The sequence below is a fragment of the Alosa pseudoharengus genome, unplaced genomic scaffold (genome assembly GCF_046254945.1).
Source record: "Alosa pseudoharengus isolate Yale_2024_CS ecotype anadromous, Long Island Sound unplaced genomic scaffold, YU_APseudo_1.1 YU_APseudo_1.1_scf_15, whole genome shotgun sequence".
In the NCBI taxonomy this organism is placed as follows: Eukaryota; Metazoa; Chordata; class Actinopteri; order Clupeiformes; family Clupeidae; genus Alosa; species Alosa pseudoharengus.
In genome coordinates this window covers 10,494,257-10,511,315 of record NW_027468620.1, presented here as the reverse complement: position 1 = coordinate 10,511,315, position 17,059 = coordinate 10,494,257, and the positions used below count along the sequence as shown (strand labels likewise).

At 39.8% G+C, this 17,059-nt stretch overlaps 2 protein-coding genes across 2 annotated transcripts in view; both read left to right on the top strand.

The window, feature by feature from the left end:
- The window catches only part of LOC143124155 (inactive phospholipase D5), a 29,050-nt gene extending 27,460 nt beyond the window's left edge, over positions 1-1,590 (top strand). Inside the window, exon 12 of the mRNA XM_076285496.1 lies at positions 1,326-1,590. Within this exon, the coding sequence (XP_076141611.1) occupies positions 1,326-1,338 (13 nt within the window). The 3' untranslated portion in view covers positions 1,339-1,590. The remainder of the gene's footprint in view (positions 1-1,325) is intronic.
- A 781-nt stretch (positions 1,591-2,371) lies between these two features.
- On the top strand, positions 2,372-16,917 carry cfap36 (cilia and flagella associated protein 36). Its single transcript, XM_076285495.1, has 10 exons — positions 2,372-2,663; positions 3,356-3,420; positions 4,053-4,154; positions 6,049-6,163; positions 6,555-6,642; positions 12,561-12,735; positions 13,723-13,837; positions 14,207-14,376; positions 15,203-15,361; positions 16,199-16,917. The coding sequence occupies exons 1-10, from the start codon at positions 2,561-2,563 to the stop codon at positions 16,280-16,282; spliced, it is 1,176 nt and encodes a 391-aa protein (XP_076141610.1). The 5' UTR covers positions 2,372-2,560; the 3' UTR covers positions 16,283-16,917.
- The last annotated feature ends 142 nt before the right edge of the window (positions 16,918-17,059 follow it).

The window sequence follows — 17,059 nt, the reverse complement described above, 5'->3', positions numbered from 1 at the left end:
TATTTTATACACAATCACAATCTCAAACCAAAAATCTTTCACATTTGAATGTACTTTGTTAAGTATCAATGTTTTGACTTTCCGTATGTGATCTACAATGTCAACATTTCAAATGCTTCATCTTAAAATATCCTGTTCACGGTTGCAAACATACTGTAGGCTAACTAGGTCCCTCGTTTAAACACAAATCATACAGGAGTTTTTTTTCTTAAACGGTAAAAATAGTAAATATATTTATAAGCAGAGCACGAAAATTAGGTTGTTGCAGAACAATTTGTACACCGGACTGGCTGTGTCCTAGAAAATGAACATATCAGAATCTGCTTTCAGTGTCCACCAAAGGGCATCCCCAGCACCCGTTCAATGAATCACTGCTAGTGAATCCATCACATGATATAGTAAAACTTCTTGCACTAGTAGATATTAGACCACACAAAGGCCTAGCTAGTTATCTGCACCCAGTTGACCCTGCCCAAAAAAAAAATATATTGGGCAGTGATTGGACCTCATTCAAGTTTTCATGACCCAAATCCAAATGATTAATCAGTCATTTTGCCTTGAGCAACTAATACATATGAAAATATATGAAATGTACTGATTTTACAATGGTTGACAGGGCGTGGCTTTAATTAGTTAAGTAAGAAACAGCGCTTACAGAAGACATACAGATACTATAAAAGGTTTTCAAATTGTATGTTTTACAGTTTTTATGACCAAATTTAACAGGATCACTGCGAACATGGAATTTTAGTAGCCTATTAAAATACAAAATGCATTCTGTCAGAGATGTACTTGTGTTCCTCATACACATTCACTTGGTTTTCAAAAGTATTCCATCAACGTTCTTAACATTCAGGGCTGGGATAATTGGATTTTATACATTTCTAGAATCCTTCAAAAAAGTTGTGAACACACTTTTTTTACTCACTCAACTTTTCTAAAGTTGCCACCCCCTCTTTTCAGCTATGCTTATGCTCTTTTTAAAAATGGCGTACAACCATAATTTCAAACATTTCGCTGCATTTTCTTTGAGTTAACTGAAGACATAAAGGTCTTAGAGTCTTAGTTACAGGTCAACCCCCCACTTGCCATTTTAAACCAAAGATGCACTACTGCCATCTAGTGTGCAAACAATCTGATCAAACACAATATAATAAATGATACACATACAGCAGTCCTGCATTTTGTGTAGCCTAAGTTTAGTTCAACTACTAACTAAGCTCCAACTTAAAATGTTTAATTTATGTAACTTATCAAACTTTGTTCCAGCTGTACACTGACACTGTATTGATTTATCAGGTATAAACTTGATTTCTTCCCTTTAGGCCAAGGCTATGAAGAGATACTTTTTGTTGACAAACCACATTGGAGGAAAGGGTATAGGCTTGAGTGGAAGAATGTTGCACTGGATTGTGGGAACTGTAAAATATTGTGTAAAAGAACAGGAGTTTGCTTATAACTCTTTTGCTCTATTTTAGCATGCAGCTTTTGCATGCTCTGCTTTCGTAACAGAATATGTCAAATGCAATTGAATGCATAGGCTATTTATCGTCAAACACACTAATGCATCCATACTCTTGGATTTGTATTAATAAAGAAAAAAATCAAATGATAAATGTCTTCTTTTCATTTATTAAGTGTGTGTGTGCGTGCGTGCGTGTGCGTGCATGCATGTGGGAGAGGAAGAGATGTGTAGCCTAGGCCTACTTCTTCATGTCATCAGCATTCCTGTAAAACATTTCAGCAAGCAAGGCAAGCTTTAATTGTGAGCTCATATGGTTCATATGGTGGAGTCCAGGAGCTTAGCAAATGTTGAACAAAAGGTGTGTTGAGAGTGGATAAGTGTATGAATGCATGTAACTGTAATTGACCAAGAGGAGGCGCTGTTGCGCCAAATGTATGGAGTCACGTATGACTGATGACACCACTACTTAATAAAAATGTTACTACAGGGTGTCAACATTTTACAGTTTTTATCAAGGCCTACACGGTGAAAATTCCGCATAGATAACTTACTTCTGAACTTCTGATAGGCTAGGCTACATTTATACTGATCAGAATAAATTGGAATTTTAGCCTATGCCTGCAAAAAAAATGTGTAGCTAAATGTGGTGAAATTGTTTTTGAGCCTATAAATCTTCCCTAGATCTGACAGCTTCCTTTTCGACATAATTCCTTCTTTGTTTTGTTGTTGGCTACAAAAGCCCACTGACATTAGTTACATGCTTTCAAAGCAGATTTTCAATCTCAGCTCTGGTGTGCCACGTCTCCAGTAGGGGCAGGTAAGAGCCGAGCATCAAGATCTTCTCTGATAGGGAACGCCCCTGACGAGTTGCCATGGATACAGATTATGTGTCATTCATCCGGGCAGTTCGAACTTCATGTATGCGCACTTTTTCAGTCCTGGAGGAATTTCATATGGCCGAAAAGGGGTGTGTGGGACTGTTTACATTCCGAATGACAACAAATGAAGGAGGTATTTAGTCTAAATTGTGAGGAACGGTGCCATCGTGGGTTAAAACTTCACCAGTAAAGAACAACATCAGTCGATGTTACTAACATGGCCGAGGATAGCGAATGGGTCTTGGAGAGCATTGTTGGATACCTTGGAAGTCCAGAATGGGTGATACCAGTTACCGACTTTATGGAAAATAAGTGCACAGGTACAGTTCAATTTCCCCATTGTAAACCCCCATTGTCTATATTCTCCGTGTATTGATGCATTTTAGTTTGATAGCTGACTAACTATCAGGATTATGCAGAAAGCTGTTTAAGTTAGCTGTCTGGCTGTGACGTTACTGTACCTTATATTCTGTGTGGAAGTGGTTGCTAGGTGTATAGCTATCGCTAGCTAGCAATGTTGTTAAAGTCTTTGCGTTTGTCGTTCAGTTTTCTCTGATGAATGGCCAGCAAAGTAAATCTTATGTAACGTTAGATATCAGGCAGATTATCAACGCAAACGTTCAAATTGTTGAGCTTGTCAGCTCATCAGCTAACATTTGGGAATTCAATGCATGCTTGATCCATTAGCCTAATGTTACATCACAGCACTGAGTGAGTGTTGCATCTTAGCCAAGCGCTAGCGAGCTAGCGTTTTAGCCTTTTTGAAGTTGGTGGCTATTTTATATAGATTATAACTCAAACACTTTGAAAGCAAAGAATATGCAGACCAACAGCTTAATATAAAACTAGCCTCAACTTAAAATGAAATCTCTCTTTTCTTTTGCCAGCTAAATAGGTTAAGGTGAAAAACTGACAAGTCTATTGACCATAACATAGCATGTATAGCATGATTTGATTAACGTTATGGTGACTGTAATTAATCCTGACTTTATATATTTTTGTTTTCTTTAAGTGTTTGATGATGAAGATGAGAACAAATTGACTTACACAGAAATACACCAGCAATACAAAGAATTGGTGGGTAATATGGAGACTCATTGGGGCGTCACTGTTCTGTTACATGGCTATAATAACCATCATAAGGCAACATATTTGTTTATTATTAAACTCGCTCAGCCTCCCTGCAGGCTTTCCCTTTATGCATTGCAAGTGTTTAGACAGACACTTGACAATTTTAGATGCTCTCAAACACAGAAACCTTGCATGAACTGTGAATTGTGCCTGACAGTGGCTTTGTGGCATCATGCCTTATACTGGATATGCACATTCCCTTAATCAATATTCCCTCATCGATATTCAAGGCAGTTAATTGAATAAGTGCATGCAGTGTGTCCAGCCAAAGAGCCCAAGCATATAAGTAGAGCCTCTGGAGTAGTCGGCTAGCCGTTTGGCAATCTTCTCCATGTGACTGCAATTGGAGATCTTAGTGATTATCTATTAATCACACTGAAAATATACACTTTTATGTAAGTTATGTTGTTCTACAAAACAATTGTGATAGAAACCAAGATTGAATTACTGATGTCACTTAGAATATGTGACTATGAGACTGATTTGATTGCAGTTTGTGTCAGATGTGTCAATTTGTAGTAAATCATTTATCTAGCTTGTAACCAACAAGTAACTTGAGTATTTACACCTTTAATCAGGTGGAGAAGTTGCTAGAAAGCTACATGCAAGAAGTGGGCATCAATGAGCAGCAGTTTGTGGAAGCATGCGCTTCTCCTTTTGCAAAATCCAAAACATTGCAGGTAAGTCGTTTTTAATATGCAGTGTTGACCAAATTGATAGAAGTTTTACAATTAACAAACACAAGGTGCACTAACTCTGAGGTGCACTAACACTAACCTTTTACCTATTATTACAGCACATATTATAACAGTAGTAGCACATTTAATGATAAAATAAGATTAGATAAGATAAGATTATTTATTAATGATTTATAATAATAATTCTGTATGAGCTGATCAACAAAAATAGTGCTGAGCCATGCCCCATTATGTTTTGGGTTCATTAAAACAACAGATGGTAATTTATAGTAATTTGGCCAACATTGTTTTTACAAGCTCATTGGAAACACAGAAACATCTTGACATCCATTTAATCGCGCCAGATGTGTAAAGACAATAAATAAAACATCAGCATTTTATCTACAGTGTACCTTTTTGGTCTTCACAGTCAATAAACATGTCCTAACCATGAGCAAACAGCATTATGTCCAGACATGGCTATCCAGAGGTCTTTGTGGAAACATGGTTCATATACGTCCAAGTAGGGGATTAGTTTGTTCATTGTGTGAGTATGGGGCTTTGCTGGGTCTTCTTCTAATTATATTAGCAGCCCAAGTACCTGGCATGGTGAAGTCAGGATGGAGATCTGGGTTGGTTATATAAACAATTAGCAAATCCTTCTACTGATCTTAAAGTCTGCGCTACACAGGCAAGTCTGTACAGGCCCCATTGCTAACTTTCTGAATGCCTGGGAAGTAGACAGCCATATGCTGACTTTAACTTTGCTATCATGGCAACCTTGAAGAGTTTTTAGTTTTTTTGTCCATAGGCTTGATCCAGATATTGAAAGACAGCACAAACATCTCATTCACTGGTGGTGAAATATGCATGCTTTTAGATGGCAAATCATTTACCTGTCTGAGTGGGGTCACTTTTTCAGTACGTCAGGTATGGCCAGTTTATGTGGAGATTAGCGAATCTGCTGAATTGGGTTACACAAGTAAAGCAAATGCTTTCATGGACTTACACCTGCCAGAGAGAAATCCCTAGTCCCAGCCGTGCCTGGCTTCTACCTGAGGTAGAATAAGCGTGCACTTGTGATTAAGGCACCAGGAAGCCGTGAATCTAGGTCTTAGATGCCAAGAGGAAAGAATGGTTTGACCCCCTTTCAACTGTCTGTTCAAAGACAGACAGCTGAGCTGAGAGGAGCGTATAGCAGGCTAGAGGATATTGTAAGATATTATATTGGGGCAGAATAATTACAGCCCATTCAGACTGCACTCTCAGCAGTATTGTTTCTAATTATAGTTTGTAATAATAATAATAATAATACGTTTATTTTATATAGCGCCTTTCTCAAACCCAAGGTCGCTTTACATAGTAGGAAGGCAGGGAAACACAATAACAAACAAACAAAACAATACAATAGAGACAAGTAGTTATTTGTAGTAGTTATCTACAAATGGGAATTGTTTGCACCGCTAAAATGAGCATATTGCATCCATAACTTCCATAATTGCATCCATAACTTCCTATTCTCCCACATTAACTTCTGGACAATATAATTTTTAGTTTGTAGTTTTCTTGTACTCATCCAGAGATGAATACAAAAAGATATTTGCAACTGTGAATTACTAGCATATGAGCATGTCATTTCAGATGAACATAAGAATCGCTTAACACTTATGCATCTGTCTTGGACCACTTACTAGTCAATGTTAGTGTATCTTAATAGCACATAAGTAGAATAGTCCACTATAGGATTAGGATTATTCACATTGTGTAACATTGAGATTCTCTCTGTTGTATGCATCTCACAAGTCACTTTGGTAAAAGCATTTGCTAGATAATTAACTGTGAGTTAATTTGAGTAAGAAAACTTTTGTCAGTAAGTAATACCTTGTCCATCTTATAGAGTGTATTCCATCCGGTTCTGGCTACAGATGACTTCCAGATGTTTCGATCCCTGATGGTACAAAAGAATATGGAGCTTCAGCTGCAGGCCTTGCGTGTGATAAAAGAGAGGAATGGTACCTCTATCTGCCTACCAACACTTACACAACACACACACACACACACATGAAAGATTTTTGCTACATGTATTTTTATACTAAAAACAGCTATTTTACAGTGAGTAAGCTCACAGCTATATGCTATACAAATCATTTATTTCATGTCAAGTTTTAATAGCTAGGTCTATATGTTTCACAATTACCAGATTATACGCTGCATTAGCCAGGTTGATTAAGCGTTGTCAGGTGTGTCACGTGTCCATGCAATCTGGCTCTGCGTACTGAACCTGAATACTTAAGGGTACATATTATCAGCATAATGAGTGCCGTGTGAACCATTAACATCAAACATGCTAAATATTTGATGAGGGTATCGGCCTTAATGAATGCGTTTAATTAACGTTGCCAGGTGCCCTGCCAGAGTGTTTGATGGATGGAGAGGATGTTATGAGCGAGCTGGAACAACAGGAGATGAAGATTTTACAGGAGGTGCTCAAGTGAGTAACACCTATGACCTCTGACCATCATACTTCAACTTCACAGAATACAAGCCATTTCTCTTTTTGAGGGGTTATCCTTTTTGTCCTGCTAGGGACACTGTAGTGGCCTTGCCTTACCCTCCCTGTGACGGGAACAATAGTCTTAGTCAGGAGCCGTAAGCTGAGTGGGCAGAAAAAGACACAGTTGGCACAAAGACCTGGCACAGGACCTATCTGTTGTGATTAGCTGAGTATAGCTTCCACAAGTCACAAGACACTGCATCCAAGGACACCGAACTTCTAAAAGTGCACTTTGCAGTTATTGCTGTCAAGTTTTAGAAGCCACAAGACCCAATGTAACAATGCTGCAATGCTCCCCAATATTCTCGTGCATGTAATACACCATCATTAGCTTGGTTAACACCAGACCTCGCCTCTCAAATTTCAGTTGAGATTGAGAGTGGGTCTGGAAAGGCTTCATTGACTCTTACCAAATTGTTTCAGAAGTGCAGCAATCAAATCTTTCCTGTAAACAACTTTTTAAATGCAGTTGTTCACTCAATTCCAAAGAAAACACACATCCATATCTGTTTAATCTAGTCGCCATAAGCACAGCCATTGGTTGTGTTGAATACACTGCTCTATCTGTTATCATATAAAGCCTGCCCCATGTCGGATAAGCGATTGTGATTGGTGGATTTAGTAAGACAGTAATCAGTTCAATTAAAGGATCATAGTGGCTTTCAAAGGGTGAAGGCCTTGAGTTCATGCCAGTGCTCCTAATTAAACCAGTTTGCATCCATCAACTATTTTTAGAGGTTTTGACTTTCTTGCCAGCAGACATAATGTAGTCCAGTGGACCAACTGGACTCCAGTATTGCATCAGCTGTTGATAGTACATTGTATTTATGTTTGTATTTATGTGCTAGTGAGAGAGCTAGCAGCTTGGGCTTTTAGCTTGATTGCTAGCACGCTTGATATTTATATATTAAATAAATAATGACAATAACCATAAACATACACTGAACATACCTCAACTCATATGTTGCCATTACTAAATATATTGTTATTACTGAAGATGACACAGATTTAATTTAGACTTAATTTAGTTTCACCTAAACGACACATAATGTACTGTCAGCCTTACTTAAATTACAGTGTGTTTTTCTTCCAAAAGCACACATTGGGTTGAGACTGGGTGGAGTTATTATTAATTGTGAAAGGGTGGTGGACAGGATCGTTTGCTAGTGCTGTTTATGGACTGAGTAAGTCTTTAATTTCTCATTTATTTATGTCATCATGAATAACTAATTAATAGCAACTAGGGTTGCAAAGGGGCGGAAAATTTCCGGTAAATTTCCGGAAATTTTCCGGAAGTTAAGCTGGGGAATTTTGGTAATATTCCAAATTGGAAACTTTCATGGAATTAAAGGAAATTATGGGAATTAATGGGAATTTACAGAAGTTAACATGGAATTTTGGGTAATTCATACAAACTGTTTCATATACAAACATTTTGTTTCATAATAAGCAATATGATTTGTATGTTTGGATTTTTGCTTAGCTTAGCATACAAAGCTAGCTAGCATGCTAGCGGGAATCCCATTCTCTGCCTATGGTTTACTAGTGTGCTAAACTAGTAACACTGAACTGCCCAACATACACTACACCACTCAACAATAAAATCCGATTGGTTGGTACACTTTTTCCCCATGCATATGAACGCACCATAGATTTCCTTTATGTCTAGCAGCCTATGTGCATGTGATTGACATACAGTATGTGCAGGGTAGAAATTTGACTGAAATTGCATTAAATCAGGTTGTTTTAACTAATATTATGCTGCAAGATGGGGTTTTGTCCACTACATTTAAGTTCCCGGTTATAGATTAACTTGCCATATTAAAAATTCCCAGTTTATTCCCATTAATTCCCGTTTATTCCTGTTAATTCCCATATATTCCTGTTAATTCTCATATATTCCCGTTAATTCCCATGGAAAGTTTCCAACTTCGAAAATTCCTGGAATTTTGCAACCCTAATAGCAACCAGTTATACAAGTAACGCAAGTAGTTTTCTGAACAAGCAGCCCAACCAATTTTGATGCACAGCTACAATACAGTACTTTGCCCATGGCTTTGTGGTTTGCATTCTAATGAAATTCGTTGTTATTTTCAAATTAAAACAAGTTGGAAAGGGTTTGTACCCTCTCTGGTTTAACAAGCAGAAACGATAGATGACCTCTGGCCAAACCCTGAAAATAACAGGTCTCTGCATGTTGAAGAAACGTTTTTGGAACAGATGTTTTAAAGTTAATTAAGGGTTTTTGTATTGCACTGTAGGTTAAATTCTATCTAATTTTATATATATTCGGGTTGCTTAATGACCTCAACCTGTCACTCCAGGGGAGAATGACGACTGTCTTTAAACTGGCAGATAAAGTCGCTGCACTTAAAGCCAAGCTTGATTTGTGGGGACGAATGGGGACGGGGTGTATTTGATATGTTCCAACAGTGACGGACTGGGATTAAAAAACGGCCCTGGCATTTTCACCAGCCAGCGGCCCACACGGGGACGCGCATTGCACGCGCGTGCATGTGCCCACAACACACAGATATAACTTCACATGCACGGACATAACACGTTTGTAGCCCCATTGGTGATGAACTCTAACTTTAATATGCATAAAGACTGAACCAAGAACATGGATATATCAATGCACAACTCCAAAAAAATTAATGCAATATGAAATATGAAAATGAAAAAAGAATAGCCTTTATATGCAACGTCACGAAAACATGCGTGCGCAAGAGCAGAAAGCACCATAGAACAGCATAGAGCAGTGCTCTCCATGAAAAGAACAAAATGAGTTTTTGTGCTGAAAACTGCACCAATTCGAAATCACGATGGTTAGAGAATGTTCAATATCCCTAAAGGAATGCATGTCTTCGCCAAAAAGGACAAAATACGATGTTAATGCAAATGAACGGCAAACTCTGAAATATAGCCTGAAATGAGATGTTATTATCATTGAGACAACAGGGGACCAGGGGTATATAAAAAATTCCGATTGTAGCTTACAGCAGCCGACTATTTAAGTCAAGTTTATAACGTTGTGGCACCAAGCGTCTTCTGCCCCACGGCTGCGCGGCGTGCGCGCGAATGTAATTTTGTTGGTAAACCGGAAACCCATCAGAGCAGCCGCTCCACAAACGTGTCTTAATTAACGTCATGCAGTTAACAAGGTGCGAAGGAGCTTGCTCTTCTCCGCAACCCTGTCTATCACGTCATCAGCATCCAAGTTCATTATAGGACCTCTTTCTCCGTCGCCATCAGCATAAAGGCCTCCAAATTATCCTGTGACAATCGTGTCCTTAGGCGATTCTTGATGAATTTAAGAGTGGAAAAACTCAGTTTGCATGCCACTTGAGTACATGACAGTGTTAGTAGGAATTCATTTGCTAACCATATAGGCTATAGTTGTAGGCACAGGTAAAGAGGTTTAACTGCTGGAAAAGAGAATATCAACAGATTGCACAATTCTTGCAGGTAGCACATTTCTTGCTCACCAGGTTTATTTCTTCCTATAACTCCGCGGCATCATCAAAGTCCGACGCTTTGACTGTATACTCGTTTAGAGGAGACTTTTTCAGTCTGTCCCAGTGCGTGGCGAGATGTGTCAATTCCGACTGTAGATTTTCAACCGTAGCACCTTCACTGAATTTAAGCAGACATTCTCTTATGTTTCGAAGTGCATTTGGGGGCAGTTTATTAGCTTTTATAAGGAGAAAATACCGAGGATCAAGGCATGCTAGATCGGCAATTCCCCGTGCTGAAGGAAGTAGACGCATTCGGTTTTGAAATTCCCAGAAGTCATTGCTTCATGTAGCCTAACTTTTGTAAACCAATAATAAAATAAAAGATACAGGCAGCATATTTATTGTATTCCAATTTCAAACAATGCACTTTTAAATCATTTGATTGAATAAGGTTACAAAAGAATGTAGACTGATGTAAATATTGAGGGTCACCATGACTGTAGTGTAGAGACTCATGTCTGGTATAAATACTGATCAGTTTCCTTATGTGAATGAGGAAAAGGGAGTTAGAGATGAATAGCTTATTCGAAACCATTTAACACTATTGATGCTTGATAGTGGGCCGAGAGATATTGTAAAACCGCGGCCCTTCTGGCATCTGCCCAAATGCCAGACCGTCCAGTCCGTCACTGTGTTCCAAACAGTTTTGGGAGAGACTGAGGCAGGGCCCTTTCTCTCGCAGCTGGTGCGCGATCACCTTGTTGCGCTTTCAAATGATTTTGAGCGTTAGGCTACTTCCCATCCTCCAATGATCCAGGGCAAACCAATGAATGGGTCCGCAATCCATTTGTCAATATCCAGAATAGTGCTAACTTGTCAGCGCAGGAGGAAGAGCAGTTGATCGAAATTGCAAATGACGGTGGTCTTAAGAGTATGTATGAGGAAACCTCTGGCGGGTTTTTGGATCAAAACCAAAGCAGAATATCCCGAGATAGCCGTAAAAGCGCTGAAAACGTTGCTACCATTTCCCACCACGTATCTATGCAATGACTGCAACTAAGACCAAATTGCGCAATCGACTGGACATTTCAAACACACTGAGGGTGTCACTGGGAAACAAGCACAGGGCTCCCACTGATTATATTCGTGCACGTTTAGTTCCCATGTTTTCTTCCCATATTTTGTTAAGCATGTTCACACTTGATAGATGTAGCTCAGTTGTTCAATTTCCATAGTTCATATTGTTCAATTTTCACTTCAAGTTGACGTTTTTCACATTTTTAAGAGTTCGTTACCTTCACCGTTCATACATAACTGGAGCTAGTTCTTTTCAAGTAATGCATGCACAACACATATGGAACATGCATATTTTGTAGTTCATGTTTTTATGTAGTTCATGCGCATGATTCCTAAATTTAAAGAAAGTCATAGATAAAATTATATTCTAATATACGGGAGATAAATACAAACGAGAGATAAGTGGGAAAACGGCCTTCGAGGTGACCTGTTCGATGGAAATAATGTCTCGGCGGAGTTCTAAGCCTTCACTCAATATGAGTGCACAAGCTGTTTCCAATGTTGTTGTAAAGGTATTGTTTAGGACCTTTTTTAGTAATATAAACAGGATAATCTTTCATGTTTCCTCTTTACCTCTTTCCAGTTTGAGAATGGTATGATGTTCTAGAACCCCAGTTCTAGACTCTAGAACCCCGCCGAGGTATCCTGTTATACGGAATTAATGGACGAGGGCGAGAGGCAAAGAACTCCCTGACGCGCAGCGCCCAAGCGCCCATTAATTCTGCATAACAGGACACATTGAAGGCTGTTATCCCGCTTATCACCCGGTTACCACTATAGGCAATGGTCATGCCTTTATAGCATGCAAAGGAAACAAGTGGTTCCATTTAAAAAGAAGCTTGTTCAGTTTTTTGTACAACTTTCTTTGGCCCTATAACAACGATAGTATGGACAGTTAGTTTGTTTACAGTTCATTCCATTGTTGCGAAGCCTGCTTCCTGGATCAACCGTCGTCCTACTATGGTTGTTATAGTAACTATTCATAAGCATTGATATGGAACGGTGATTAAACTTTTTTTACTAGATCTACTCAGAATTAATAGCCACCCCACCAGCCAATCAGAAAAGAGTATTTCTTCTCTGGGTGATAAATACTGTAGAAGTATAGGACAGTGAAGGGGTAGAGAGAGATGGGATGGGATTGGGAAATGGTGGATTTGAACCCGGGCCCCTGTAGGCACTTGGATCCGAAGGTGGTACAGATGCTGCAGCTGCCTAAATTGACATTTCTGTCCACTAGAAAACGAATATAACTATACATAGTTATGAATGCGTGAATGCATAAAATCGGTAAATTATCTATATATTCCCAAACCGCAGGAGATCAAAGGAGGAGTACGACATGGAGATGGCTCGCCGGACTCAGTTGGAGGAGGAACTTGGAACCACGTCCAGCAGTTGCTCTATCCTGTCTGTGCCCAACGGAACGGACACCGGTCCTCACCAGGACTTGTCCCTCTCGTCCCCCTCACTGTCGGCCAACAGCGTCAGCAAGGTCAGTATAACTAATATAAATAGGTCAATAACGCCAACAAAACCAGCAAAGCTCAACTCATGTCCACTTATTTCTCCCTCGGAAATCATCGCTTAAAAAAGATTATTTGGTGTTAGTGCTCAAAGCAAATAAAAAACGGCTGTTGGTATTCAAAGTGAAAAAGATTCCAACCAAGGTATTTAATGGCCAGTGTTGGCTGATGAACTGATTTGTTTGTGTGCTAGGCTAGAAATGAGCACCCTGTGCTCTTCCCTTTTTGGTATGAGACACACACACATATACAAAGACAGTGGAGTTTGTGCGATGCTCAAGTGGATTGGAATTATCCCTCTTTTCCACAATAATCAATCATAGATGAAGGCTGTGATTAGGTTGTGAATAACTAAGTTTGTTGCCAAGTGATATTGGTATGCTTCTCCAAGTGACTGTAATGAGTGTTGAGATATTACATACTGTATTTCAAAAGGACATCCTAAGCTGTCATTGACAGTGACTTGGCTAAGCAAATGTGGCAGACATTTCATTAAGCTGCTTGTTTTTGTGGATATTATTTAACTTATAAAACTATGTGACGTAGAAGATAGAAAATAGCCCTTAGCCTATACATATGGAGCTGCAGGCTTGGTGCAGCTGTGCCTGAATCTACTGCATTTCAATGAAAGGGTGGAGTTGAAAACTGATGATACTGAGCTGTATACACTTTATTGGCACGCACCCATTCTGTGCCACTCTGTGCCACTGGAGTTGGGTCGCTCCATACAGTGTAAAAGTTTGGATGGAGGCTTTAGGAACACGTTTCTGGGTGAGAGGTTGGTTGTGGGAACACAGTTTAGCCCGTTGCAATTGCAGCTTTAAGCCCTGACACACTTACAGGTCTCTATGTGTACCGTGTACGCCACCAGCAGTCCCTCGTCTCCCTCGTGTGAGTTCACATTTGGCTGTGTTCTTGGAGTGGTAACTTTGTACATGCAAATCACCCACTTGCAGACAAGCAACACCGCAGCAAAGAAAGAGGAGAAGATAGTGGCGTCTGCACAAGGAGATAAGGCCCAGAAGAGTCCAGCCAAGACAGGTGCCGCCAACCCTGCCAAACCGCCCGCAGGTAACCAAATCCCCTCTGGCTCCTTCTGCTCCCATTTTTGGTTTTGTTAGGGTTGAGTTACTCAAAAAACAACATCTTACGTCAGGCTTTCACATTTGATTTCATTGCTATGTGTATGTGGGGTGTTTTGACAAATTTAGTAGATATTTGACACCCTTTTAAGTAAAGTAGCCCCAATATTTTTGTCCAAATACACAGGCATAGCAGAAATGTTGTGAAAAAGCACTCTGTGTGCTTGTGTGGTATTGCTTCATGTCTTCTGTTGTTGTACTACCTGTGCAATACTACCTGCCAATACCACCTGTTTGCTCTCTGATCCTCACCACTGCCTGGTTAAGAGATTTTGATTTCCTGTCCTTCTTCCTGTAGGGAAAGGGAGTACTGATGGAAAGACTCTCCCTGCTGTGAGAGCCCCGGTGAAGGGCACAGAGGCTCCTGTCTCGCCCAAAGAGAAGAGCAGCAGCAACAGCAACAGCCAGGCAGCCGAGAGCTGGCTGGAGGAGGCTCGGAAGGAAGCTGGTATCTCTAAGCCATTTACGGTCAGTCGCTTCAAACTGGACTAGACTCAGGCTCCGGGACCGCCATTGGTGTGGTGTTCACTCAAGCTGAGGCCTATGGTTATTGTGACGGTCTGTTAGGCCTTCTGCTTGTTGTCTAGGCCTACTTGTTTTCAGGTGTGCTCAGGATTTAACAAGTTGATGAGCTGCACCTGTACATTGGAGTCCAGATAAGAGGACTGCTTCCTCTCTCCTTGGGAGGGCCATTCGTACTTGGGTTTTGGACATGCAACACTGCACTCAGACACATTTCAAACACACAACATCCATACATCACTGATGACTGACTTTGACCCACCGCACACTGTTTGTTTGATTATTATTTGGTTAATTTGGTTAATAAATCTATATTTTAGTTAAAGATCCAACCTCATAACTCCCTCTTTTGTTGTGGCCTTACTCCTAGGTCATAACATTATGTTTCAGAAGAGAATGTCGCACACTCTGGCTCCAATTTATATATATTTTTTTATTGGAAATTTTGAAGTGATGAAAGTCGTTTCAAAGTTCCTACAGTAGAGTAGAGCACACTGAAACATGCTGAACTTTATTAACCTGAATTGCCACACAAAGGTTGTACATGAAACACTTTTTTACTCAAGAAATAGTGTTACAGGCATGAGACATTAGTAAAGTGTGTGTGTGATTCCAGGAGTTATCAGCATGGCCCAGTAAGGTGTGTGTGTGTGTGTGTGTGTGTGTGTGTGTGTGTGTGGGTGTGGGTGTGGGTGTGTGTGTGTGTGTGTGTGGGTGTGTGTGTGGGTGTGTGTGTGTGGGTATGTGTGGGTGTTTGTATGTGTGTTTCCAGGAGTTGTCGGCATCCCAGCAGGAGCAGCTCCAGCAGAGGGCGCTGTATCTGAGACAGCAGCGCGACAAGCTGCAGGCCCTGAAGAAGGAGCAGCAGCGGCCCAAACAGACCCGACCCGAGGAGCCGCCGGCTGCCCCCACTGCTGCACCCAGCACACAGGTGAGTCTCCACTGCGTCACCATGGGAACCCACAGGCACAGAGCACTCAGACTACACACACTGGGTTATCATTTCTGTAAAGCCTCTGTTTTCCTATGTTTTGAGGACCAATAGGGACTCTAATTGAAATGATGGACAAAGTGCAAAGTCGGGTTACAAGCGAAATGTCTCACGCATGAAATAAAGCTGTCGTGGGTGTGAGAGCATTGAGCTGACCCATGGATGTTTGCACTTTGGATCATGCTAAAGGTTGGCCTATTGTATTAGAATCATTAAGAATCATTTCTTGAGAAAAACATTAGCATGGGGAGACCAAGAGTGCAAATTTTTATTTAACACTTAGTGCTTCTATGCACATTTTTAATTTGACATTCATCTCCACCTTTATGACACGTGTGTTATCTTTTTTCATTCATAAATGCAGTTGTAATTCGATCTTATCAAGTTAGATACAAATGTTTACATTTACCATGTGTACTGATTCATGAAGAATACCTCTAGGTGATGGATATATGTTTGTATGCCTTTTCTTGACTCAAATGCATACCTAAGGAGAGTGTCCCCAAAAAGACTGTGAGTGCTAGTAATGGCACCTCCTCACAGCCAGGGGGCGCTCCTCAAGGGGACCAAAAGCCAAAGGTGACGGTTGTAATCCAGGACATTTCTGTTTTGTACATTTAACCCACTGTAGCATAGACTTCTCTTAATTAACTTCTCGTAAAGAACTAATAGAGACTTCCATAGACATTGACATTGTTAATCCATTCTTACTAATTCTCTTCTTTCCCTACTGATAACATAATGTCTGAAATATGTTTTTTGTTCCTTCATATGCAGGAAATATCAGTAGAGGAAAGAAAGAAGTTACAGAAACGGAAACACCTAGCCGAAAAATTAAAAGAAGAGGTCATCAAGAAGTAGCTCCTCCATTCCGTAGCCCTTCTTGGCCACTGAGAGATTATTGTTTTAAAATGAACTACAAATACACCAGGAGACTGGAGGAGATTGCCATTAAACTACAGCATTTCAAAACTGGTATTTATGTAGATGTAATTTAAATTATGCATTCTATCTATGTAAAACATATATGCTAATGCTATGTTAAATCATTTTATATACTCCCTTTTTTCATTTTGCAAAAGTATGAAAGTAGTATATGAATTCAACCAAGGATCGATACTGGATACTGTTCATCAGTAGGCCTATGTCTTCATTCCTCTGATATAGCAAATCTATATGTCACATGTCGTTCATAGCTGGCCTGTTATACAGTATGCAGTCTTCAGGCTCACACACACTGGGGGATACAATAACATTAAGTCTAAGTGCTGCCATGTGTTTGTTTTGATTTGGTTGGATCTGCATATGTGCTGTCATTGAGTAATGCTGTAAGTTGTTTAAGTTGTTTTTTGTAAATATTGTATATTCTGGTTTGACTATACCGTGTTGGTAAGGTACCCATCATGTCTTGAGTTCATTGTCTTGGGGACGCAATTATGTATTCAAATTGCACATCTGTGATATGCAAATAAAGAATAGTTACTCTTTGGCTATAATTCTGAATCATTTGTGTTTTGTACATTTCTATTTTTAAACAATAACAGCTGGAGGGGGTTGCCACTCAAAATCTCCACATTCTTTTCATATGTGATAAAAGAAGTCCAATGTCTGTGCAATGTGTATTTGTATAATTAACCC

What these genes read in the sequence shown, in the direction of transcription:
- cfap36 (XM_076285495.1), top strand. Translation starts at nt 2,561, where the DNA reads ATGGCCGAGGATAGCGAATGGGTCTTGGAGAGCATTGTTGGATACCTT. An exon ending in ACCAGCAATACAAAGAATTG is followed by an intron (nt 3,421 to 4,052) that starts GTGGGTAATATG and finishes ACCTTTAATCAG; the next exon opens with GTGGAGAAGTTGCTAGAAAG. An exon ending in CTGCTGCACCCAGCACACAG is followed by an intron (nt 15,362 to 16,198) that starts GTGAGTCTCCAC and finishes CTTCATATGCAG; the next exon opens with GAAATATCAGTAGAGGAAAG.